The sequence below is a fragment of the Parasteatoda tepidariorum genome, chromosome 7, assembly GCF_982258835.1.
Source record: "Parasteatoda tepidariorum strain Cologne lab strain chromosome 7, Ptep-v5.0, whole genome shotgun sequence".
Lineage (NCBI taxonomy): Eukaryota > Metazoa > Arthropoda > Arachnida > Araneae > Theridiidae > Parasteatoda > Parasteatoda tepidariorum.
The window spans coordinates 5,875,724-5,902,533 of record NC_141761.1 but is presented as its reverse complement, the minus strand read 5'-3'; the positions used below and the strand labels follow the sequence as shown (position 1 = coordinate 5,902,533).

Genomic DNA, 26,810 nt, shown 5'->3' with positions numbered 1-26,810 from the left:
TTCTTGATTTTTTCATGAAATAAAATTCTTCACTATAATTGTCGCGAAAACACTGACTTCGCCGAATTTTTGACATTTTTTCAAATTACCACGTGGAAAAACATTCAAAGCTAAACTCAAATCGAAGAGATGCGTTCCGAGTAAACATTCAACACCGGTACGGTTGCAAGTAAAAGACAAGGAGTCAGGAAGCTAAAATTTCCTCTTGGTGTCTGTGAAGCGACCCGTACATACGTCATCAAATATACGAATGGAGCTAGAGGCGGAGCTAAGTGATAACGCGACTTGATCGCTTTATAGAGTAAAAGAAAAAATTACGCTATGATGAAAAATCGGAATATTTTGACCCAAAATCGTATTATCGGAACAAGGCATAAAAATCGGAACCGTACCGATAAAATCTGTACACTTGGCAGCTATGGGAGATAGAGACATCTGAGCACTCTAACCAAGTCTAAGTATATTTAGAGATAATAATTAAAAATTCTAAGCACTTCTTACACAACTCACGAGCTATAAATTAAATGGTTATGCTACAACTCCTTTTCTGACGATCTTGCATCTCTGAATGAGAACTTTTGAGATCGAAAGCTTGGGATTTTTAATTTTAATACCAGGACTCGGTCTCCTACAGCAGGGATGGCACGCTACACAATATTCTGGGCACGCAACCGATCACAAATTTCACTATGAAGAATATTAAAAATTTAATTAAAATTCACAAAAACAAATTAAAAAAAATTAACAATTAATGCCAATAAAAAACAATTAATAACCATAAAAAACAAGCTAACAATAAATAACGAGCAAAAAAAATAATAATAGTCCTGCTTAAACTAACATCTTACAACCTAATAATATAAGTTATTTGTCATCTAATCTGCAACAACAAATGTCACACTGATGTTACTTTAAGTTGAATTACGCGTAAAACTGAGACATTGCAAAATGTGTTTTTTTCATAGTAAATAAAGAGTTTTGAGTTGATAGTATTTAGTATTATTTTCCCAATAATCACTCAAGTCAAAATTATTTGACGGCACGTCTATGACCTCATTAAACAATTTTTTGAAAAATGGCACGTTGGTGCATAAAGGTTCGCCACCCCTGTCCTAGAGCAAATAGCTAGTATTTACCACGTATGTTATTAACTTCCGGTCACGACCCCCCCCCCACGTCATACATAATACGTAACAGTTAAACGAGTAATTAAAAGGAAACACATCACCCAATAATTTTTTAGTTGTGTTTTATTGAAATGCCGAGTTTTGATACTACTCCATGGCAATTTTTTATTTTAAACGTCTATACGACGTGTATTCTCGTTATACGCACTTGACCGGTTGAAAAAAACTACTATATCCACTACATATTTGCCAGTTTTCCGTGGCTCACCTCTGAATCTTTCCAAGAACTCACATATTTCTAATATCATTGAAAATAATAAGGTCTGTTATCCTTTCTCGTAAAATTCAAGTATATTTTTTTTATGGCAAATTGATAATAATTGAAGATAAATAGCATCCATCCGATCGCTCCTTATAAGGAAATGTTCTCCAGTCGAGATAGGAAGATGTTATGTCAGGCAAAGGGTGGCCCACTGTTGAGGTGTCATTTTTGTTGAGAACTTTTTCAATGTACTGTAGGATTAGATGATCATCCCACTGACTCCTGGGTGGATTCGAGGATGTCGGAGTTTCAATCCCAGGTTTTCCAATTCTGTCATCATCACTTCCCAGTTATAACCTTCGTGGCGGACGTCGTGTTCAACAAAATCTGCTCCAAGGATTTCTTCGGGTGGTGCCAGACGAATTGGTACAAAATAATCGATTCCCTAAAAACAAATATCATTAATAAAAAATTGTAACAAATCTAAGCAAAAAAAAAAAAGAATAACAATATAACTGCGAATTTTTTTTCTCTGCAAGGATAATTTCCAAAGTGGTAGTAAAGGGGCAATCAAATCGCAATTAACAAAAATATTTTTATATTATGCTAAAGCTCACCATAATTAATAATGAAATTATGAGAAATTAAATATTAATGAAAGGAAATGCAATCACTTTATTATTTTTTGGTACATTACTGCACTTATATTTTATAATCTTTAATGTTTTTTTCCTTTTTATAACCGTCGTTGAACCGCCGACCCAATTTCGTGGGTTTACGCCTACTAATGTTCAACTCTGTAGCCTTGTAATTTTAAACCCCATCCGAAAGACAAGGGAACTCTTGGATCAAGTAGTGAGAGAAATTTGTCTTCATGGAGGACTTTTTAATAGAACTAAACCGCATTTGCGTTACATGGATAAGAAAACCACCAAAACCTGTTATGGTTAGCCAGAAGGCAAGGGGACTAACTCATAATCAGTCTACCACTGAGGATATTTTATGTCAGCACTGTGGTCGGTGCAAGCCGGATGCGGAATTCGTATCGACCAGCATCACTGGAATTCGAACCCGGGTCACATCATTCGAACGCGAACTCTCTATCCTCTGACCCATCACGGCTCTGGCTACTAATATGCAATTTCATTGAATTTTTTATGTTGCTCAACTTACTTTTAATATAAGATATGTAGTGATCATGCTCCAGAGTTAATAATTTTCAAATAAAAAAAAATAGTACTAGAAATAGATTACACAGAAATAAAGGAATATTTTAACTCTATTAAGGTGAAATGAAAGTTTTTTTAAGCATTGCTACAGAATACAGGCAATTTTTTAAACTTAAAAGGAAAGGAGAGTTACCCAGCACCTCAAAATTTTGGAAAAGTCACTAACTGAAGCAGATTCAACAATACAAATTTTTTTCATACAAGCAGATGTTGAAGTCCATTACATTCTTTTGTTGTGGTATGATATCATTTGCAATTATTATGAAAAATAACAAAATTTTCATAAAAAGATTATTTTTATTTATTTATTCTCACATGCATTATTGTATTTTTTAAAGAAAAAAATGTTTTTTAAAGTTTGTTTTGAAAACTTGATTTAAAAAAATTACAAATAAATATTAATTCCAGGAGAGAATTCAGCCCATTGATCTTTTCTCAAGACTGATTTCAGTCCTTAAGACAAAAGAGTGGCAGGTGAGAGTGTAACAGGTGTGGTCAGTTAATTGTTTAAAACACCATTGCCAAAATTATCATACCAAATTTAATAATACCTTTAATTCATGAGAAATATAACTAATTTTAATTTCATTTTAGCGATTCCACAAATATATTTTTAAATTTTTAAGATCATCTATTCCCAGAAAAGCGTAAGCAAAAGATGTAATTAGAATTTTTTTAAAGTTATGAACTGATAGAATAAAAACAAATTTTCTAAATAACAGAGAGAAAAAAATTGTGACGAATAAATAAATAAAAAAAAAATATTTTACTTATCTTGCAATAAATTTGGTAATAAAGGTAAGAATTATTGATACAACAAATCATGACTACCACCTCCTACAGACCGAAACAAGGCTCTACAAAGAAGGAAATAATTATATGGTTCTTTAGCACTTAAAGCTAGCTCCATGGATCTATTTACTATTTGATGTAAATAAAGCTAGAAAGGGGGAAAAAAGTTTACTTTAACAATTAAAAGCAACAACAAAAAAGTATATTTAAAATATTTTTTTAAATACAAGTAATTATTAAAGAATGTAAAAATTACTTTTAGCATTTCCTCATTTTAAGCAGGAAACAAAGACACTGATCCAAAAACCAGTTCAAAAAGCTTCAAGTACAAGTTAGATCTGTCCATATTTGCACTGAAGAATATATAATGTTATGAAATAAGTTCACTTGTTTAAAAATAAAATGTGCAGAATAAGTTTTTTTTTATACATGTAAAAAATATATTTGTTAATCACAAAACCTTAAGAAATTCATTTTACAAAAAATATTTTAAACGAAATTCCTACTTAACAAATATACGTTCACATGATAAAAATGTATCATTTTGTTGTCTATCATCAGTACCCAAATGACAATTATTTGCTTAAACATCATAGAAAATAACTGATTATAAAGGAATTGAATATATAAAAAAATTGTAACATTTGTTCCATGACAATGCAGATAATGCTAAATAAATGCAGATAGTGTTAATAGTTATGCTTCATAATAAGTAAATATATAAGCATTTATCACTTTTAATGTGGTAATTATTATTTTGTACTTTGAAAGTTCACCAGTACACATTTAATTTCGTGAGACACATATGTTAAAATAATTTTTTGCAAAAAAAAAAAAAAGAATTAAAAAAAAAAGAAAAAGAATAAACAAAATTATTTGAAAAAGTTATCACAGTAAATATTACTTACAGCCATTTCTTCCATCCTTTTTAGAAGATATTCTACTAACATTGTTGCAAATATGGGGGAGGTGGCAGTATTAGTAAGAAAAGAATGTGCTAGAATCTGAAATATAGACACACTCTATCTTATCAAACCAAAAGAGGTTTTGTATTTACAAAAATATTATGACTATAGTTAAACACTTTTAACTGATTGACTGTTTCACATTAGAACAAGTCTGCATAGAAATATATCGCAAACACATAACTTTTTCATTTAATTACAGAATAAAACAATAGCTGAAAGAACATTTTTAGTTACTTGAAATATTCACTGTTACATATAGTTTAATAATCTATACTATAATAATTATTATGAAGGCAATAAACATACTCGCAATGCAGGATTCTTGAAAATTTGTTCAACCATGTACTGAAGCAATATAAAGTTTAAAATTATAATGAATAGTATTTAAATTGTAATAAATAGCATTGAAATATTATAAGGCATTTAGAGCTTAAATGTATAGATGTTGAAAATACTTCTCTATGTTAATGGAAGCATGTTACAGTGTTAATGGATGTATCATGGTATACTGAAATGAAATTTTATTTTAGACAATCTAAAATAATTTTTTTTAAATAAGTAATATATAGTAGAAGATCAATAAATTCAATTCTAAAAGCCCCACAAATCTGAATCACCTACATTAACTTTACATTATTTCTAATTCTCTTGATAACTTTAAATATAAAAGTGGATATTTTTGTGTTATAAAGTATTTTTATTTAAAAACTATTGTAAGATATTAATATTGATCAATCCTTTAATATGCTTAGAATTTAAATTTAATGATGTGTGAATAAATCTATATAACACAAACTTCTATATAACGCAAAAGTCTCAGCATTCAATGCTTACTTTATAAAGATCTTTTATTGTACATCTAGATTCTAAAAATATTTTTTTTCAGTTATTATTACTAATATTTAAAGAAAAAATCTATAAAATTATTTAACAATGACTTTAATCCTGTTGTTATATGAAGCAGAAAATTTTATTACTGACTACACTAGGCCTATATTTTAGTTTGTAAAGTAATTTTGGTAAGCAAATGTTAGGAAATATATCTGAAAATCTTACAAAACTTTGTTTTAATATTTCTTTTAATCAAACATGTTTAAGATTTACCTTTCAATTTTGCAAGATTAAATATAATTTGAAAAGAAACTGATTCAGAAATTGGGAAAAAATTAACATAAATTACATACAATATGGTTGAGCATGAGGAAGATTTTTTTAACTTCCCTACACCAATCAGTGCAGTACAAAAAGCTCCATCAAATGTGAATTGAATTAAAAACACATACGAGTCTTCTTCAGCTCGACACTAAATATTGACACAATTACAAAATAAAAAATCACTTTCTATATCGGTTATATTTTAAACTCTCTCCACCCTATCTTAACTGAAGTTGAGATAGTTCTAAGAAAAGAAATAAAACTGTCATACCACTCAAACAAGATGTTCTAAAACTTCCTTTTCTTCCTTGGAGTGAACAGTTTGCTGAAAAAAATATTCATGTACGGGTGAATTGAATAACAGCAGTAATTCATAGTGTCATAATTAAAGTGGAAAGACAGACTCAAAATATTTAAAAACAACAACATATGTAACACAATAATTACATACTAATAAAACAATTGCAATACTAAACAAAACTTTTTTTTTGGTGCTTAAAAGGCAGGTTAACCATGAGTTAATAAAATAGAAATTAGCAAAATAAAAAAATTAAATCTGTTGGCAAAAGTAGCTAAATGAAAATTTTCTGTTAAAAAAGATAAATAATTAAAAATGACATTAAATTCAATTCTTGTACTACTTTCCGAAAATTTTTTTGCACTTAACAAAGTTAGGCTCCTAATTTAACAATGATACTGATGACTACCATAGAAATCACATTTAAACATGGCAGTGAAAAAAGAAAAGAAAATCAGTTCAAAGAAACAAGAGTTAGAGAAAAACTAGTGATTTCATTTCCACATTTGATTATCATGAGCACAATGCCACATTTATATTAAAATCACACACGCAGGGCAAGAACAACACTTTGAATGGTCTTAAAATAAAATTTGACTGGGAAACACTGGACAATATTAGAGACATTGAAGATTCAGTGGAAAGAGGGTTTGTCTCCCAATGAGGTGAACCGGGTTCAAATCCCAGAGATGGCTGGTCAATATGAATTTTGCAACCGGCATCACTATATGAATTCTGCATCGACCACAGTGTTGCTGCACAAAATATCCTCTGAGGTAGACAGATTATGGGTTAGAGTCCCCTTGCCGTCAGACTAACCTTGGTAGGTTTTCCTCTCCATGCAACACAAATGCTGGTTAGTTCTATGAAAAAGTTCTCCAAGAAGGCATAAACTACTTGATACTGATTACAATATTTGATTCTGGAGTTCTCTTGTCTTCTGGATTGGGTTCAAAATTACAAAGTAACAGAGTTTAACATTAGTAGTCGTTAACTAAAAATTAGAAGAAAAATAAGAGCAGTATTCTAATTGACACAATAATTACTTCATTGGTCGCTGCTGAACAACTTGTCCAGGAGTAGAGACTGTTAACTTAAAAATATCCAAAGTTGGTTGAGCATACTTGATCAATCTAATAAGTTTCATTAGGTTGGTACTGCTTACTTGGATTAGTGTTTGAATCTGAAACAATTTAAATAAAGGAACAAAATTAAATGTATAATTTGATAGGGAATACCTATTAAAATAATAAAGATGGCAAGTTAAATATTCATACAAAAACAGTATTTAAATTGTAAAGAAATAGCATAAAACACATTTTTTTTAAGTTTTTATAATGATAAAGGAAAAAATAACTCAAATTTTATGAGGATAGCATGATAGAAAAAACACAAACAACTTTTACTTTTTTTTGTAAGAAGTATGTAATCTTAGAAAATTTTTTTATAATTCTGAAAACTATATAATTTTTACCAGAGGAATATAACACTATCAAATATTATACTTGCACCCTATGGTGACAACAGAAGCATTGTAAAATAGCACAAAAAAATGCAGCAAAAAGATTAAGAAAGTATGCCACTAGGTATTTGCTATATTATTTATGAGTTACAACAAAAAAAACTGTATTCAAAGTGAGATTTTTATAAAATCATAGAGACATGCAATTTTAATGGTGTATTAATATAGAAATAAGGATGATTCTGGCCATATTTTTTTCAGTGTAAATAACAAAAATTAAAAAACTACTTTTTTAAAGTAATTTGTTTAAATAGTTTCAATAAACTATGCTTTAATGCAATTCCAATAAAGCATGTACATTGAGGAATATGTAAAACAGTTTGAAATATCCCATTAGGATTAATATTAGACTTCTAAAGCATTAAAATAAGCTAAATATAGCCTAAAATATAAAGAAATTTACAGATAAAGGTTTAAATTCATCAATGAGAATAATTTTGCTTCCTAAATATTAAAAATCAATTTTAAAAAAAAATTATAAGAAATTAAGAAACTCTGTTAAACATAACATGCATTTCATGATAAACAGAACCATACCATTAAAAAAAAAGCCATAAAAATCACTTGGAAAAAATATTTAACTTAAAAAAAAAAACTATTTTAAGCACTATTTCTGATATTAAAGTCTCATCACACAGCTAACTTAAAATTTCACCAAAAAATATTTCTTTGAAAATGTATATATAATAGAAAGTTTAAATATGCCTATAAATTAAGATATAAATAAATTACTGCTTTCAAAACTGTCATGCAATTTGAAGGTTTAATACACATTTTATGTACTAATAATAAAATTAGTAGGAAAATCAAGAAAAAAAATTCATAAACACTTATTTGTTGTTTCAAAAAATCAAATAATTCATAAAAACTTGTGATGTAATGCAAAATGTTAAGTATCTAAATCTAAAATTATGCTTAACTTTAAAAAAGCTTAAAATCATGCTTAACCAAGAAAAGTTACAATTGTATTTACTTTATTAAAATATTCTCAGAATACTAATTAATAAATAAATTTAACAGCTTAATTACTTCTGGGCACAAGAAAAAAAATTTAAGTCAAACTAAAAAACTTAAAAAGGCTATATGCCTTATACCTTTAAAAGTATATATGCCTATATACCTTTAAGTATGATACCTAAAAATAGTTTATATCTATTTAATTTTTGAAAAAAAAAAACTATCTCTGAGTTTCTGATGCACTTTAAGAACGGTACCAAAAAATAGAAAGGGAAATACATGGACTAAGTTCAGAAAAATTTATAGCTATTAATATCACCTCATTTCAAATTTTGCTTATTTTTACTATCTAAGAGATATGTAAGTAGGAAAAAATCACATTCCATCCAGTACCTTATTAGGGTCATTTTTACATAGGGAAAGAATACTTCCTTTATTGTTAAATAAGGGATAATTATTTTGAACACAATTATTAAATGACTAAAAATATTTTGATATAATTTTTGTTCAATTTTATTTAATTAAATGTAGCAAGAACTGACTTTCTACTGAAGGTAATTATATTCAACAGAACCTTAATTACCTTCAGCTTAGCTCATTCGACCATAATTATTTTTTCAATGAATAATAAGAAAGAAAAGATATTGATATTCAACATAAATTCAAAAATTTATATATTTTTCTGACGGTTAATATGAAATCCTTTTTCTGTCTGTACATTTTGTTTCTGTCTGTTCATTGAGTGCTGTTATCATTTTTGCATTAGAATTAATTTAAAATTCAATACAGTGTGGGCATAAGCTACTGACAATGTCAACTGTCATCTATCTAAAGGCACCTCTAGATAGAATTGAGTTAGCATGTCGTATATAATAGTGAATTGGAATTAAATGATTGTAGTGGTAGCTATGCTACAATACTCCTCTCCAGAATATTATCTGTGATAGAATTCAATGAACGAATGCCACTAGTTGATTCATTGCTGTTTTGCCAGAGGCCAGGAGAGTTGTATTAAAATCACGGTTGTTAGAGCGGCCGCTCTTGTCATGTTTGATCAAGGCTGTGTAGCAACAGCAGAAGGAAAGCAACGTCACAGTCACAAATAGCAAGACTGTTATCTATCCAAAGGTACCTCCAGATAGAATCGAGTTAACATGTCTTTATACAAGTAAATTGGAATTGAATAATTCTAGTAGTAGCTAAACTACACCAGATAATAAAACTTGTAATAAAAGGATATGTCTATAGTCAAATGGGTTATGGGTATGTATATACGTTATGGATAGTCATATAGGTTACGGATATGTCTATAGTCATATTAAAACAAAATTTTCTAAGAAGGGGTAAATAAAGTTTACCGCCAGAAAACTTGCAAGCCGTAATTCTCCAAGTAACTGTTTTCGATGAACACACTAAAGTTTTGACTAAGCTTCTACATTCTGCTATGTTATAATTAGCTGCCTGAGAAGCAGGAAAACCAAATTTTGCCTGAAACTAAAAAAAAAACTATTAGAAAATATATTAATTTAAATCAATGAAACATTTCACTAATATTAAAAATAAATACTAACAAAATAACATTTTTCTTAATAGTTAATAAATAATGATTTAATGAAATATACAGAAGCATTCATGTCTTTGTGTGACTACAGCACTTTTAACACCTTAATGATAGACTTTTTCTGCATTCCTGTTTCCTTATTTAGAATGAATAAAAATATAAGTTTCTAAACGCATTCTTTAAATCTATTGCAACATTTTTCAAAAAACTATTAAGAAATTAGTCTTATAGAAGATATACTTTGAAATACTTTGACTTCCATTTTATTTAAACTTATACTTATTAACCTGAAACTTATGAGCCCTGTCAAGACATATATGGATGGGTACACCTACAAATAATGTCAAGGAACAAAAATTAATAAAATATTCTTAAAGTTGATTGTAAAATTATTATTGATGGTATAAAATTTTTTACACACAATGTATAAAATATTATATGTTAAAAATTAGGAAGAAAAAGAAACTAAAAATATTTGAGCCTGCTTTTTTAAATACTGTTTTAAAATTCTAGCGTAGAAACTTTTGTTTGAATGCAGAGTGAAAAATTATTGATTCTGATATTAATGAAAAAAATATTACAAATACACAGAAATGGGGATTTTATACATTAATTATATTCAAGGTTCCAAGTCATTTATAGGATTAAAACACAGGTTTTCACAGATTTTTAAGAAAATTTCAAGATTAGAAATCATGAGATTTCAACATTATATTTCTTTGGAAATATATATTTTTTATTCAAACTAATTTTTTAATAGGAAATATGCCTAATATTAAATTTTGTAAAAATGTATTTTATTTCCCTAGAAGGGTTTTACACAAATATAAATATAAATTATAGACAAATGCAATATTTTGCATAAAAACTAAAAACTGAAAAACTCAATGAAACATAATTTATTAATAGAGTCATATCAATGATACAGTCTGCTATCAAACTTCTTACTAATGATCAAAAATCAACATTTATTTATACAGAAAACTTAATTTTCAAGAACTTTTTTATTATTGATCTGGATTTATAGTTATATTTAAGAAAAAATTTAAAACCATAAATTGTTAAACCAAGTATTTTTTATAAATTAACATTCTAATTTCAATGTTCTAAAAAGATTTAACTATGTTACAGTAAAATTTTAACAAAAAGAATTTAACAAATAAAAGTAATAGATATTGGACTTATTTATTTTGAAATTCATTGGCTACATATTGTTACTGCAAATTTTGAAATTGGTTATTTACATTCAAGCTCCTGCAAAATGTTTACAAAATTTTGAAACATTCAAAATTTAGCATCATTCCCCCCAACTCTTTTCTCCCTAAATAAATTCCCAGACACATCCAGTGAAAACCCTGATATTTTAAAGAACAAAAGCACATGCAAGCATTTCTAAGTATTTAATTATTAGAAAATGCTGTTGCAGTTGTAGTTAATTCACGTTGCCCTTAAGCTGCACAATGAGCTACTGGCGACGGTCTGGGAAGCATGATCCTGATCCAAATGGTCACCCACCTGCACCGCAGCCAGTGATGCTTGACTTTGGTGATCTACTGGAAACCGAGTCTTACAGTCCACTGTGGGACAATTAGAAAATGCAGATCGGATTTTGCCTCATTTATTTTTTTGCTACAGAAACAATTATAAAAATATAACACAAATTAGTACTTTAATTTCGATAAATTCAACAATGTTACTACAGAATTTTAACAACAAAAAAATAAAAACAGATGTTGAACTTATTTACTTTGAACCTTATAGGCTATTTAGTGCTATAGTCCAATTTGAAATAGGTTGTTTATTTTCTAGGTTTGCTGAAAGATTTTTCCAGGCTCCAACCTAACATTGTATTTTTCCATCTCGTATTTTTCTTTAAATAAAATTTCAAGACAATTAAAAGGTTTTTCTTAGGCTATAAGATTTTTGATATTTTAAAGAATAAAAGCATATGGAAGTACAATTAAACCCCTGAATAGCAAAATGTTTAAGAACCCAGCAAAGAGTCTACTATAAAACAGAAATTCACTATATCCAAATTCTCTGAAAAATTATTTTTTAGCATATGACAATTGTAAATATGTGTGTGACAAGAATGATTTCTAAAATGCATTTGCAGTTATCAGCACTGAACAGATACATATTCTTTAAGATAATATTTAGTTTTGAAATATCTTTCAAGTTTTTTTTTCTACTCTAAATGACTAATACTAATCAATAGATGTAAAAAACAGTGGATAAAATTTTTTTCCTTCTTTTTTCAAGGAGATTCCATATTTTCAAGTTTTGTTTTAAATGCAAGCACTATAAGCAACTATATAAATTTAACAGAAAGTAAATGTATGCTTATGCTTTTTTCTGCAGGACAGATAGTTGCAGCTTTGCAATAATTTTAAAACCAAAAACTTCAAGCCTCCTCATTAACAACTCACCGCCCTAAATAAAGCATAATTTTTTTTCAAAATATAATAAACATCATAGATGACTTTTTACTGCTTCATACATATTATACCAGAGCTAATGTTGCTAATAATATTATTCTCATAGAAATTACTAATTTTCAAAAAAAAATTCTTGAAAATTTCTACAATAGACTTAATAGTTAGCAAAGCACAATTTTCATTACCAGAACAACAAAACTAGTTATAAGATCAGGAATTATAAACTAGTAATAATACCATGAAATAATCTGAACTGAAATACACTTTAAGAATATTTAAGGTTTAAAAATAGTTGAAATTCATAGCTAGAAGCTAATGTGAAAATAAATGGCTGAAAGTATAAGGCTTTGATATCCTGCCAGATTCTCATGGTTATTGACATCATATTTTTATAGACATAAGAAGTGTAAGAAAATAAATTTAACTGCACAAGCAACTCTCATGATTTTAGTAAAATGCAACTTTTATTCATACAATAAAAATTCTTCACAATTTAAAAGCATTATTGCCTTGAATTACAATAAATTTAATTAGTGGCATAAAATGTATATTTTAATTAATAAGAAAAAAAGAACTTACATTGCCATTTTCTCGATCAGATCTTATTCTAATGCATTCAACTAAATTTAGAATAAGCTTACAAGACATGTTTGAATTGCAGTTACTAAAGATTCATCATGAACATTTTTTGAGAGCACATTTACAGCCTTAGTCAGATCCATCAACTATAAATATTGTCTCATATGATGAACAAGATCAGCTAAAGTACTATAAGCAAGAGGCCTAAAAATATACAAGATTCTTACATTAAAATAAGTAATACTACAGTCAGAAAAGGCAATTAAAGAGCTGTGAAACATAATACATTTAACAAAAATTATAATTAAGAATATATTTTCCAAGCCTCATAATGAATCAAAGAAAAAATCAAAGCAATTTTCAAAAAAAAAAAAAAATAAAGATATACTTTGGAACAGTACACATTGTTAAACTAATTTTTAAAAAAAAAGCAAATGACAAAGTAGAAAGGTATATTTTGTTCTACTAAAACAAAGTTCATTAAATGTTACAAAATGTTGGTTGTTAAAAATTTAAATAAAGTTAGAGTAGAATCAATCAATGCATAGGCAAAATTACTATGATACTGAGATACGAAATACACTATTTTGCAAAAAGAAAGGAGAGAAAAAAAATTATATTACAATACAAAAAATGTCATTCTATAAACCTTTTCTTTTTCCAAGTAGTTTATTATTATTTTAAACAAAATGAGATAATTCAAAGAGCAACTAAAATCTAAGTGCTTCTAATAGCCCACAGACCACACAATAAAGATCTCTAATATATGTAGTTGATAGACGGTCCCTGAGTTGGAACTATTAAATTTTGAAATTTTTACTAGCATTATCAATCTATATTAAAATAATAAATAACAAAAAATGTTTGAAAACCAAAATGTCTTTATTCTACAAATCAAATCTTTTAAAGTTCATGCTTGTAGAAAATGGGATGATCAGAAAATACACAGAAATCAGGAATATTAGATCAAAAAGTTAAAAACAAGATCCCTTTTTTTTATCACGTCAATCTGGAATATCAGGACAACTGTGAACTCTAAGGTTTTTCAGGACAAGAAACATTGATAATGCTTTTGTGTCTCACTGAATCATCTCATTCAGTTTAAAACAATTTGATAGGAAAATAAAAAAAAATTGTACAAATAAATTAATTGCAGATAACTTGAAATACAAAATTTAAAGCAGAGGCTTAGAAGATTATAAAACAAAACTAGATGCCAAGTAAGCATAACAGAAGACTTAATTAAGAATAATATATTCGACAAATTAGCATTTAGAGGATACTTTTGAGAATTGCAATAAAACACAATTCATTAAATATTGGCATGTTAAGTAAAGCAAAAACAGAGTTTAAAAAGTCACATAATCTCTTTAATTAAACTTTTTTGTAATTTTTTCATGCTGTTATATTGTAGATATTTTTAGCATCTCTGCATATTATGATTTATCCATTTCAAACAGCAGTAAATAGATAAAATAAACTGATTGTATCTTAATTTAATCTAAATTTTTAACAAAACACAAATATGTTAGAATTAGAAACTTAAGAACTTATATTAAAATTAATTATCTCCCTCTTGCAATTGAATTTCTAACTATATAGAAAACTGTAACTTCTCTTGAAAGAAAGGTTAAAATAAATTAAAAATAAATTTTATTTCTAATTCCCCCCCCCCTCTATTTAAATATAGATACTGTACTGGACATGGCAGAAACAAACCTGTTAATTGATGTATGATTCAAAAAGTGCTTGATAAAATAACTAGAGGAAATGAGTTTTGAGTTTTTGGAAAGAGCATACAACCCTTTTTTTTCTTTCAAAAAAATTATGAACATTTCTAGTTTGAATTCAAGTTTTTCTTAAAATAAACAGAAGTTTTATGTAGATTTTTATAACAATAAACCAAACATTAAAAAAAAAAATTCCAGATAACATATGGGAATTCGTTAAATTAAGGTTAGCAATCTTTTTCAAAAACTCTAACTGCAGCAACTGTATATTTTCAACAGTAAACTAAACTCAGTGGCGCGACAGCCCATAGAGGGCCAAGGCCTACTGTGCCCATCTCAGTTTTCTTGACCTTGGGCTCTGGGGTGCAGGAGCAGATGTTCCGGTCAGGTGGTCAGCCGAACGCGGAACCCCCAGTGTTTAGTTCCCAAGCATGCTTGGTACTCATTTATCGACCCACTGAAGGGATGAAAGGCTATTTTCAACAGTAAAACAGGATGATAAACAAGACTCAATATTCTAAAATAAATATCATTTGTCATCGTAAACTCTTTTAGAGAATGATTTTCTTTAAAACAATAGTAATTTGGGTTGAAATTATGTTTAAAGTGAAACTTAAGAATTGGAGAAATCTGTGAGTTTGGTAAGCTCAGCTTCAAGGAAATGAGATGCTCTAAATAGCAACTAGCAGTTCACGAAGATTGCTAATTTTCAAGTAAAATATATACATTTAAAAAAAAAAATTTTTTTGAACAGCTCTTCTGGAATTGTTTGCTTTTAAACACTAGTGATCTTCAAAGCACCTTTGAGCATTAGTTTGTTTTTGAATTGTAAGCTGAAAATAATAAAATCATCATAAAGTCATTTTCCCCCTTGTTATTTAATAGAAAAGTGGGTAGCAAGGAAATTTTGGAATATTTATCCCAGAGGCTCAACCCTTGGAGGGCTAATAACATTCTTGAAACTAAAAACGTTTAAAAACCAATTAAATATTAAAACTATTATTAATTAATGCTAATAATACATACAGCCCCCCTTTTTGAGGTAAACATAGTTGATCTATAACTACTAATAATTAAATATTTGAATTCCAACTTTCACAAACCAAAATAAACTAAAAACAAAAAGTTTTAAATTTTTTATTAATTATTCCAGGTATTTTTTTAATAATACATATTTAATCGAGTATTCTTTATAGGATATTTAAGGCTTATTAACTTGACTCACTTAGAAAAGAAATTTTTATTTACTGTTCTAATTAGTCATGTAAGACTTTTTTGGAGGAAAACAAAATTCACATTGAATAAATATATAAAGAAATAGTTATTACTGTAGAAAATTTTTTTAGACTTTTACATTATTGAATTTATGTAATATCGTAAGAACTATACAAGGATATTTTTTCAAATGAAACATTATATTTCTTAATTTAAACATTGATAGCAATTATGCTATTGAGTAAAACTTTTTTTAGTTCATCTTAGCAAATAATAGATATATAACAACATAGTTTATTTTTAAAATAATAGTATTTAAATTATAGATTATTTTAGACTGAGAAAGACTTTTATAATATAATTTTGCTATTCTTGTTTCAAAAAATGCCGCTATTACAAAAACTTCTACAAATTTCCTTTTCTTAGAGTCATTAATTTTTAGATATAATTAGTAAGATATGCACAATTCTGAAAATGACGCAAAAATTAAAGAATTTCTCAAAAATAAGGAAAACTCGTACACACAGAGAACATTTTAAGCAGAAATATTTTTCAAAAATGGTATCTAAAGTAAACATTTTTTTTTAAAAAATGAGTCATTTATAAAAAAAAACATGTTTTAGAATAAAGGAAAAAACAAGACATATTTAAGTAATAAAAAAAAGCAATTACTATCTCAGCTCTGTGGCTAAAATATGACGGGCTGCTACGAGCAATTCTTTGCAACTTCTTGAGGACAAAGATACAACAATCTTATCCTTCCTTTAGCAAACTGTGAGGAATGTTCATTCACAACATACTACAAAAAAATAATAAAATTAAAATCACAGCTGGGTTAAATTATTATCATAATTTGAGTTAAAATTAAATTTGCAACTAATTTAGATTAATACTACTCAGATAAACATAAATACAGTGCATGCTGCCTATTAAAATCACATCCGTTTTGAGAACACTTGATTGTAAAAAGCAGCAAATTTTAAAAACCAAAATGCAGGAAAAAGTAATTTCAAAGTTGAATTTTAAACTAAATTAAATTGATTAAAAACTAAATTAATTACTACATTTATGTTTTATTTTAACAAAACCTACATTTGACATTAACATTAGCTGCATTTTTTAACTTACAGGAGGGTTATAAAATATTATATTTGATAAGCAAAATTTCAAATTAAAAATTCACCATAGTTTGAAAGCATATAAGAGTTTCTAAAACATTAAATATCCTTTTCTTTTCTGTAAAGTTCATTTTAAGAAATCAAGAGCTCTTTTGAAATCCATTGAAGTTAGATTAACCTCATTGAATGATAGAGGATCCTTGACATTAAATGATAGGCATTTTATAATTTTTCTAAGCACATAAATAGTTTTCTTTTGGATTCCTTTAGACTCTCTTTTTCCTAATATTTTTAACTTTCGCCCTTCAATTTTAACACAAAATGCAATCAACACCAGAAACTTTGTTCATAGAGAACAGACAAAAAAATTATTATTTATATGTATTCAAAACTTGAGAATATAGAAAATTCTAATCATTCAAACAAAAAACAGCAAAGTTTTTCATTGTTTTAAACAAAAGCCTTACAAAATGTTGTCTTTACATAATGGTAATAATAATTTTATTAGAAGATGGTTTTCACATAGTTTGATATTAAAATGATTCTGTTCTTGCAGATTTAATAGTAAAAAGCAGCTAATTTTACAATTCAGTGATTTTATAATTGGAGGTTCCAGTATTAATGATACAGTTAAATCACAGTAGTAAAAAATAAAATAAAATGGGCAGAATTTTTTTTTATGTTCACAACATAATAAAATGAATTTAATAATCAGAAAATATTCCAGTAGTCAGAATAGTTCTAAAAAAATAAATTACCTCCTTCATTTTGAACCAATAAACAAGTAGGCAAGGAAATAGGGGGGGGGGGGAATTAATCAAATATATCATATCAAGTTCACTTTATTTTTATTAGCATGACTTTTCAATTTATTTTCCCTTTTAATGAGTTCTAGATAATATATTTTGTAATATACTTTGCACATTACCTCTATTTAATGTTCAAAGAGCAAATAGTTCAGCATCAGGGCTATTTAATTTATAAAGTCAAAAATTTGATTCCTAATGCATTGTGCAGAATTTTTTTATCATATTCTATGTTTCATTATATAATTACAAAAAAAATTAACTAGCGATTAATATGTTAAATTCAAAATGTATTGAAAAAATGAGCCTGGAAAATAAATTTTTCAACTAACATTATTAAGTACTCAATGTAAAGATAGCTCATTAATTTGCTTGAAAGTAATCCCCCTGTTGACAACAAATCATTCATTCTGAAATCATTAAAGTGTAGTAAATCATTCTCACAACAGCCTGTTGTAGGTCAGGAGGGTCATAAAAACTAAAATTCCACAATTCCTAACCAATGGCATGATTTTGTTAAGCAGAAGTTGCTTTTACTTCCTAACCCACACTTATGGATCTAAAGCTTGATTGAGTATCTATCCCCACTTCAGCACATGGATAGCTTGGTGCCTTTGACCTCTGAGTCGATTTTGAAATCATATCTGTGAGTATTAAAGTGTCTTTTAACATGTTGAGGTCCACATCACTGAACCTTTTGTTTTGGCCATGTCAGTCACCGGTGAATGACAATGTTTGATATATAACCAAAAAAATTAACATTGTTTTAAGTAATTACAGAAAACTTATTCAAAATTTGCTTAACTTTTATTTATTACAGATCACATTATTATTTATTTGAAATTTCTTAGTAGTGTGCTCAACATTGTTATACCACATTAGAGTACTTCTAAGCAGCAAAGGGATTTCCTTAAAAATACGGTATAAAAAAATATCTATTCAAAAAATAATGAATAATTCTTGATTTATAAGCAGGGTTAATTGATTTATAAGCAGCATAAGTCTCCTGATGGCATCTGTTTGACAATTTTTGGATTACCAATATTTGCTTCAAGTGCATTTTGAACTAAAAATGGTGATATAGACTTGAGTTTCTTTTCTGTAGAGCTTAAGATCAGAATTTTTGCTGCAGTGGGGTCGTAATTTGTGCATTTAGCATGATTGAAACTAGGTGAGGAAATTGTTCCGCTTTTGTTTCGGTGTGCGGAACTGAACACCATCTGTTTATTTTCAGCCATAGAAAAAAAATAATCACCTTCCACTATCAACTACACCACCCACCACGGAGTCCAACTTAGGGGATTAACACCGATGCTGGCCAATAGCTATACGCTCATAAGTCACCCCTGAAGCAGCCTCCACCCTTAACGAGGTGCCCAGTAAGTGACCCCGGGCTCGACCCAAGCCATCAGATGACGTTTGTGACAAGCCGATTGATGCATACGGATTACTATGCACCTCCCGTTTATCTGAAGCAGGGGCCAAAGCAGTGTGTTGGGGTACCAAGATGCCCCTCAACTACCAGGATCCCCTTTTCAAGGGACGCGGGTCTCCACGCACGGTGAACACGAGGGTGGTTTCCTTCCCATCAGAGTTTGATATAAAACCGAAACAAAGACGAAAAGCCCTTTACCAGTCAATTTGGCAACCACGACAAGAGTGAAAATTTAATGAATAAATATAATACAAATGAAGAAGTGAAACATAATAAATATACATATATATATATATTAATGCAACAAAAATAATGCATAATCAAAAGTATAAAAACTCATAAATATTTGCTCACTAGATCAATGTAATAAATAATGAAAGTCAGAAACTCAAAACAGGACCGTCGCAGGAGAGAAATAGAAAAATGCTCAGGTCCAGCTCTGGGCCCCGGGTGCGCCGTGCCCGTCACACAAGAGTGTGCCCCTGGGGGGCAGTTTGTAAAGAAAAGTTAAAAATTTCCTGTACTTTACAGGTTTTCCCTGAGGAGTGGAAACCCTGAATTATTTCTATATTACTTTCTATACCAATAATAATAAGAGCAAAATTAACTACAGTGGAACCAGCTTAAAAAGTTTTTCAAGGGAAAGAAATAACTTATTAAATGGGAAAACTTCTTAAACGGTTGAAGGTTAGAAATACACAAATTTTTCGTTTTACCAATAACTAAAATCAGTAAATTTTCTGTACCATTCATACCAGCCCCAACTAAAAGTGTCAAATGTTTTTTCCTCCATGGCAGTGTTTACTTTTAAAAGCAGGGTTCGTGATTTTTTTGATTTAAAAGAAGAAAAAAATCGGATTATTTTGATTTAAATCAGATTTTCTTTATTTTTATTCAAATACACTATAAGAGCTTTAATTTATGATTAAAAAAACTTTATAAATGTTTAATCAAAATTAAATTAATATTAAAATTATATTATAACATTATTTTAGAAACTCTAACTTATTAAAAAAATTTTTCATTATAATGCATAGCTTTGAAGGCATAAAAACCATTTTGAAACAAATGCATGATTGAAATTTAAAGACTAGATAAAATAGAGAATTTAAAAAATATTTTAACTATTACCAATGATGCAATGTTTAACGGTTACCAATGATCGGCGCTTTCATACACTATGGACCGACGGGGGACGAAATAGATTGTGGTTGAATGAATAGTGAAAGGTTGCGTGGTTGAATGAATGTGTTAAGGTAAACCTAACATAAACCATGAAGTTTTAAACCTCCAAAAAAATTTTCTTTTTTTAAATATCAAAATGCAAACAAATTATAGAAGGATTACATAAAAGTACACAATGGAGAAGTGGTCCTGTCCTTATTTGCACGCATTTTGAAAACATTTTCTCAAGATTTGAAACTACACTAGATATACTACTTTCCTACACACTTTAAACTACCTATGTACAGGGATGAGAGTAGTTCGAGAGTAAAAATGAGGAAATCTAAGAATGAATATATATATATATATATATATATATATATATATATATATATATATATATATATATATATATATATATATATATATATATATATACACACACACATACAAATAATGCTGAAAATACAAATCACGGTGTGTAATTTTTAGATCGCGTAAATATGAATTATGGTGAATAATTTTTAAACCCGTAAATATGAATCACAATGCAAAACTTTTAAAGCGCGTGAATATGAATCCCAATGTCCAATTTTAAAATCACGTACAAATACAAAAATCGATGTTTGACATTACAACCGCATGATTGAATAACGAAATTGGATTTTAAACTTGAGTGAATACGAATCACTAAATAGGGTTTTAAAAACGTGTAAATACAAATCGGGCTATTGGATTTTTAAATCTCATAAATAAGAATCGCAATGTACGATATTTAAATTGCATGAATAAGAGTCCCAATATAGAACTTTTAAATCAGGTAAATACAAAAATCGATGTTTGATATTAAAATCACGTGAAAAAGAATCAAAATATTAGTAGATTCTGGACTTGGGATTTCTAAAGGCTTGTTTGTATTGTACTTTCTAAGCCATAATAAATAAAAATTTACAAGATTAATTGAATAAGCAAATAAATATTTTCACTGCAAATAAACCGATATTCTTTTTATTATTTTGTTTGCCTTCGGGCCAGCAAACAGGAAGCAGCGACGTCTGAATAAAGAAAATACCAGCTATCTGCAGGGCAGGCAAAAATACAAAAAAATCTTATTTTCTGTGCATTTAAGAGAAAATAGGTAAAATAAGTACAAATACGGAAGGGTTGGCAGCTGTGTAGATCGAATTTTCTGTTTATCTTTGAAAATCGGAAATAAATATAATTATTTTATTTCAACAACTTAAATTCCAGTAAAAGCGAAATATTTATTAAAAATATCTTAAACTTTTAGAGAATCTGAGTTTTTGATTTTAAAAAAAAGGTTAAAATTCTACAAACAAAGCGAGAAAAAAAACGGAAATCCACTAAAAAGCGAAGAAAAAAAAAAAACGGAAATCCACTAAAAAGCGAAAAAATCTCATCCCTACTATGTAGATGAAAGAGAATTTGCAATGAAGAATTTCTCCTGCTGCACAGCATACTCTTAAGATTTGTAATTGGATTCCAAAATTACAGTAAATAATAATAACTACTCAATACTAAATATTTAACCATTTAGCATAACCATTTTTAGAGTAAAATCTCTTGTTCTCCAAAAATGAAATTAAGAGCAAAATGAAATTAAGACTTACAGAGATGAATGGTGAAAGCACCCCATTCAGTAGAGCTGGCATGGAAGCTCTCAACATGAAGATATCAACAGTCTGGGAGCGAAGCCTGTTAAACAAAGCTACTCTAGATCTTGAAGCTATGCACACTGCAATGAACATAAAATACATTACTCTTTAAATAACATACTCATAATAAAAATAAGAATAACTAAGAAAGATACGGAGGCAAAATAAGATAGAGGCATAAGATAGCAAAAAAATAAAGGCAGACACTCCAACTACTAAGAAATTTCCAAGCAAGGAAGGGTAATGTATTAATATTTTATGAATTAGAATTAAAAGAATTACAAAACAAAGTATAATAATTTAAACAAATACTATTCTGTCAGATAGATGATTGCTAATGCTTTAATAAAAAAAAATTTAAAACTTTTAGTTCTAAAAAACTTTTACTTTGTTTTAAAAATTCTAATTTAGTTTACAACCACTAAAAAAAATAACTCATAACAGCCTCTAATGTACAAGTTTCTGAAAATGGAAAGAACATAAAATAAAAAGAATGTGCTTCAATATAATTAAGAAGACTATTTTGTGTTTAGCAAATTAATTTATGATATTTTTGTTATAATGCTATTGAGACGAAAATCAGTGTAGTTGGAAGATGCATGGTATACTTGACTAATTGAAGATTGTAATGAAAACAGGATGATGAAAATAACAGTAGAAGAGGGAAACTGGATCATAAACTATAATAAAACTTTTATTTGGTAGTAATTGGTACTCAAGATACAAAAATTAATCCATAGGACTCCTAGTTAAATAAATTTTGCATAATAATATTAATAAGGACAGGCCATGGAAAACCAAATGCCCCACAACCTGCCAAATCAAAAGCCAAATTAAAAAGTAATTGAATTGTTCTCAACAGACCTTAAGAATCATGAGAAGAGATCCATGGATGGTGATTTATTGAAAAATAACATAGCCAAAGCTAGGAAATATATGTAATGCCAATTGTGGCATCAGAAATGCTTCTTTATGAAATTGAAAAGTATCAGATTTAACGTAACAAAAACAACAAATGTAACAAAATGTAAAGACAATTTTTTTTAAAAATTTAAACTCTTATTTTTAATTAATATATTATAAACTATTGATTGTCAGGTCAGAAAATGCAGCTTTTGAAAAATGTTGAAATTATATTAGAATAATGGAATGATAATTAAAATTATAATTAAACTAAGTAATATTACAGCATAAAAATAAACTATTAACATAAATAGGAAAGACTTAGATTAGTCAGCAAAACTGATTATAGAAATCTCCATTTAGTGAGCTTATAAGTTTATAGAAATAAATAGGTGACTCATATCCTTATTTACAAGCCTGTAAATACAAAATATTTTTTCCCATGAGACAATTTTGATAATACATATCTAAATTGACAGCTTTCAGAGATAAAAATTTGTTACTACACAAGAATAAATCAATTTAGAGAGCAGAAAAAATAATTATTTGGTATATATTGATCATTTATTCACAGTTGATAATTAAGACATATAAAAAGAAATATTTACTTGCAAAAAGATATAAGAAATAATCATACAATAAAGGAATTATTGATTGAAAATTACATTGGTATTAAATAATTTTAGAAACCACTAAGAATGATAGTTTCAAGCAATTTGGAGAAAAATTTGTCATCATTTTAGAACAATTTAACCTGAGAGATTCATCCTTTCAGAATAATAATTTAGAGTAACATTGTTCTAAATTAAAAATCATGATAAAAATTTAGAGCTTTCTTTATAGCAGCCAAAACAATTTAATAGCAATACAAACTTAATTGCAATTATAAATTTCCGACATTAGAGACAGCAATACATTTTTGAATAAAGCAATGTTTCTTTTTTTTTGATGAAAACATATTTTGTTAAAGCAGATTTCACGTTTTTTAAATTTCAAAAAAATAAATTTAAAAAATCATACTTGGATGTAATTTGAAATGATCAGGATGAATTGGGGCAAAATAGGAACAGGCAGAATTTTATGAAAAATTATCTGCCCTAAAAAATCTAAAGAGGAATAGAAGCAGCAATCACATGAAAACAATTAAACAGATAACAAAAAAAAAAAACAAATAGAGGCAGTTTATATTGTTAGTCATTCATTAAGCTATTAATTGATTTCAATATTCAAATAAATAATGATGAACAGGCAACATAACAAATAGATTTGTAAGGAAGATAGCAACATAATAAATAGATTAGTTGTAAGAAAGATAAATTGTACATGGGAGTTAATAACAACTAATAAAAGTAATTGCTTAAAGATAAAACAAAATTTAATCCTAATCAGCATTTTTTATAGAACAAACATTGGAATAAATATCAGGAATCAATAATAATAATATGTCATTATTATTTTCAGTTTACTAAGATATCCAAATATAACAAGTGTTAGGAGTTTTAATACTCATTAACTATTGTATTAAATACAATGAAATTTAGTAGTTTTATCATAGAAATAAAGCAAAAAATATGATTAAAAATTTTTTTTTTCCCTAGCAATCATCAAAAAAATAATAATACCATATACAGTAGGGAACTGATTATACGGAACGATCGGGACCATTGCTATTCCGGATAACTGATTTTTCCGGTTTTCTGAATCGCTACAAAAAGCAGTTTTTTTTTTTATTGTTAAACCCAACTAAAAAAAAAATATTTGGAAATAATCTTAAAAAGAAAAAAAAACGATTAAGTAATACAGTAATGATTATTTCTAAAAGATGGTATGGTAAACATCTTTCAAAAAAGAAAGAAAAATCCTAAAATCTTATGAGGAAAAAAAAAAATTTTTTTTAAAAATAGCTGGAAAATTTATTGAATTTCGTTCTGGTTTTTTGGTTTTCTGATTTCCGGATAACAGGTTCTGTACTGTATTAGAGAAAATAATCAAATTATTAAACAAAAGTCCCTTAATGCAAAACAAGAGTGAAGGATGATTTTAAAAATTAAATTATTTTGAAACATCCAAAAAAAAATTTTTTTAATTCTTGAATTTCTAGAAACCTGCTTCCAATTGTCTAAGACTAATTTAATATTTTGTGTAATTTATTAAAACAATTAACAAAGCTACAAATACCCATTGATACTTTTGAATAGAACAGTATTCAATTAACAAAATAACAATTATTTTAAATGCAAAATGAAAAATAAGATCATGGTTCATAGTAAATAAGTAAAAAATTTTAATTACACAAAATACTATGAAATCAACAGAATTTTCCAACATCTAGAGCAAAATTAGTGCATAAATGATGCTAAACAAATATATAATGCTAACTAAAATAATGCTAAATAAGTTTTATATCATATTATAAATAGCAAAAAAAATGTCAAGTGGAATAAGTAGTAAGTTTTAATTCTAAATAATTACATAGGATAAAAACCATATAAGAAATATGAAAGCAACCTATCTTTAATTATGTGCATTTTAAAACTGATTTTTAGAAGATCTTCCGCCAAGAAAAATAAAATAAACTAGCTTAAATGATTTAAACTCAAAGTAAAGCTTCAGTTTCATAAGATACATAATCTTTCGGGTAAGAATTAACTAGATTGTATTTTCAGTAACATATTTTAAAAATATACTAATGGGTGATATTTTTTCCCCCTGTGGCAGAATCGTGGCGACATTGTCACAGAACATTACTGAGTTCTTGCAAAAAGATTTTTCTGTTAGGAAGTAAATAATTTTGGTTTTCTTCTCAGCAGAAATTTTCCTTCTATTAATTTTTTTATTTAGTTATTAATTTTGATTTCACATAGTTTTTAAAATCCTATATTAATAATTTGATATTATTTATTATAGCAACTGAATCTCGAAATGAAAACATGCATTTAGTAACCCTTTTTCAAAGAAACCGATTCACTTGATTTCGCCTTCAATCTTTTTTTCCCGATAGTTACTGCTACGGATTTCAAAACTTTTTTTATTATTTTCTTTTAATGTGATGATGATTAACAAAATTACTTAAAAGGAAATTATTAGTGTATTTTTCATATACAAAATGCGAGAATATCTGCCACAATATCAGATTTAAAAATTAAAAAAAAGTATTTAAGTTGACGTTTCGGTTATTAACAAGTATATTTTTTATATTTAAAAGAATTTTACAGAAAGATATCAGTAATAGAGAGGCATGTTGCAGAAAGCCCGAAAAAAATTCTGCCACAGGTTTTTTTTTCCACCTAAATTAAAATCATTATAAAAGAATAATTTAAATTTTTGCTGTTTTAAAAGCCAAAACAAAAGCAGTGATGGAGCAAATTTTAAGATACTAAAAAATTTAGATCTCAAACATTTTTCAAATTAAAAAAACTGTGAATTTTTTTCAGAAAGAAATTTTGTGCCACCATAACTGAGATGAACAAAACTTAAAAGTTGTGAATAGCTATTGCAAATCAACAATTAAAAAAATACCATATTATTTGCAAATGTAATTTCATACAATAAAAGGACTTTCAAAAAATATCCTAAAACAGGATCTGAGATTACCTTAAGCATGTAATTTGATTTACCTACATAAAAAGTTAATTAAGGACTGCTAACTAATTATAGCAAAATACTTAGATCAATAGTAAACAAGGCCAAAAGGGCATCTAGTATTGACTCCCATTAGGAATGTTATAAACTATTTCTTTAATTGTAAATGCATTACTTGATACTTAACTTATCAAACATGTTTTGCATTTAACATAATTTTTTTTAAAAAAATATTTATAATTAAATTATCTACCACTGCAGAATCACACCTTCATAGTAATAAATTTTTTAGT

General features: G+C 27.6%; 2 protein-coding genes across 12 annotated transcripts in view; both read right to left on the bottom strand.

Moving 5' to 3' along the window:
- Positions 1-1,232: 1,232 nt before the first annotated feature.
- On the bottom strand, positions 1,233-11,978 carry LOC147806780 (uncharacterized). Its single transcript, XM_087167198.1, has 7 exons — positions 11,619-11,978; positions 9,669-9,804; positions 6,878-7,014; positions 5,805-5,858; positions 4,685-4,723; positions 4,319-4,414; positions 1,233-1,834 (listed from the first exon to the last, which is right to left on the bottom strand). The coding sequence occupies exons 5-7, from the start codon at positions 4,718-4,720 to the stop codon at positions 1,649-1,651; spliced, it is 318 nt and encodes a 105-aa protein (XP_087023324.1). The 5' UTR covers positions 4,721-4,723; positions 5,805-5,858; positions 6,878-7,014; positions 9,669-9,804; positions 11,619-11,978; the 3' UTR covers positions 1,233-1,648.
- A 910-nt stretch (positions 11,979-12,888) lies between these two features.
- LOC147806779 (muscle calcium channel subunit alpha-1-like) overlaps positions 12,889-26,810 on the bottom strand; it is a 39,418-nt gene continuing 25,496 nt past the window's right edge. For 7 of the 11 annotated variants that reach the window (XR_015435194.1, XR_015435203.1, XR_015435201.1 and 4 more), the window contains 3 exons: positions 21,988-22,112; positions 16,506-16,632; positions 12,889-13,092 (listed from right to left, as the gene is read on the bottom strand). The gene's annotated coding sequence lies outside the window, so the exon portion shown is untranslated. The remainder of the gene's footprint in view (positions 13,093-16,505; positions 16,633-21,987; positions 22,113-26,810) is intronic. The other 4 variants (XR_015435195.1, XR_015435202.1, XR_015435196.1 and 1 more) reach the window with 2 other exon arrangements.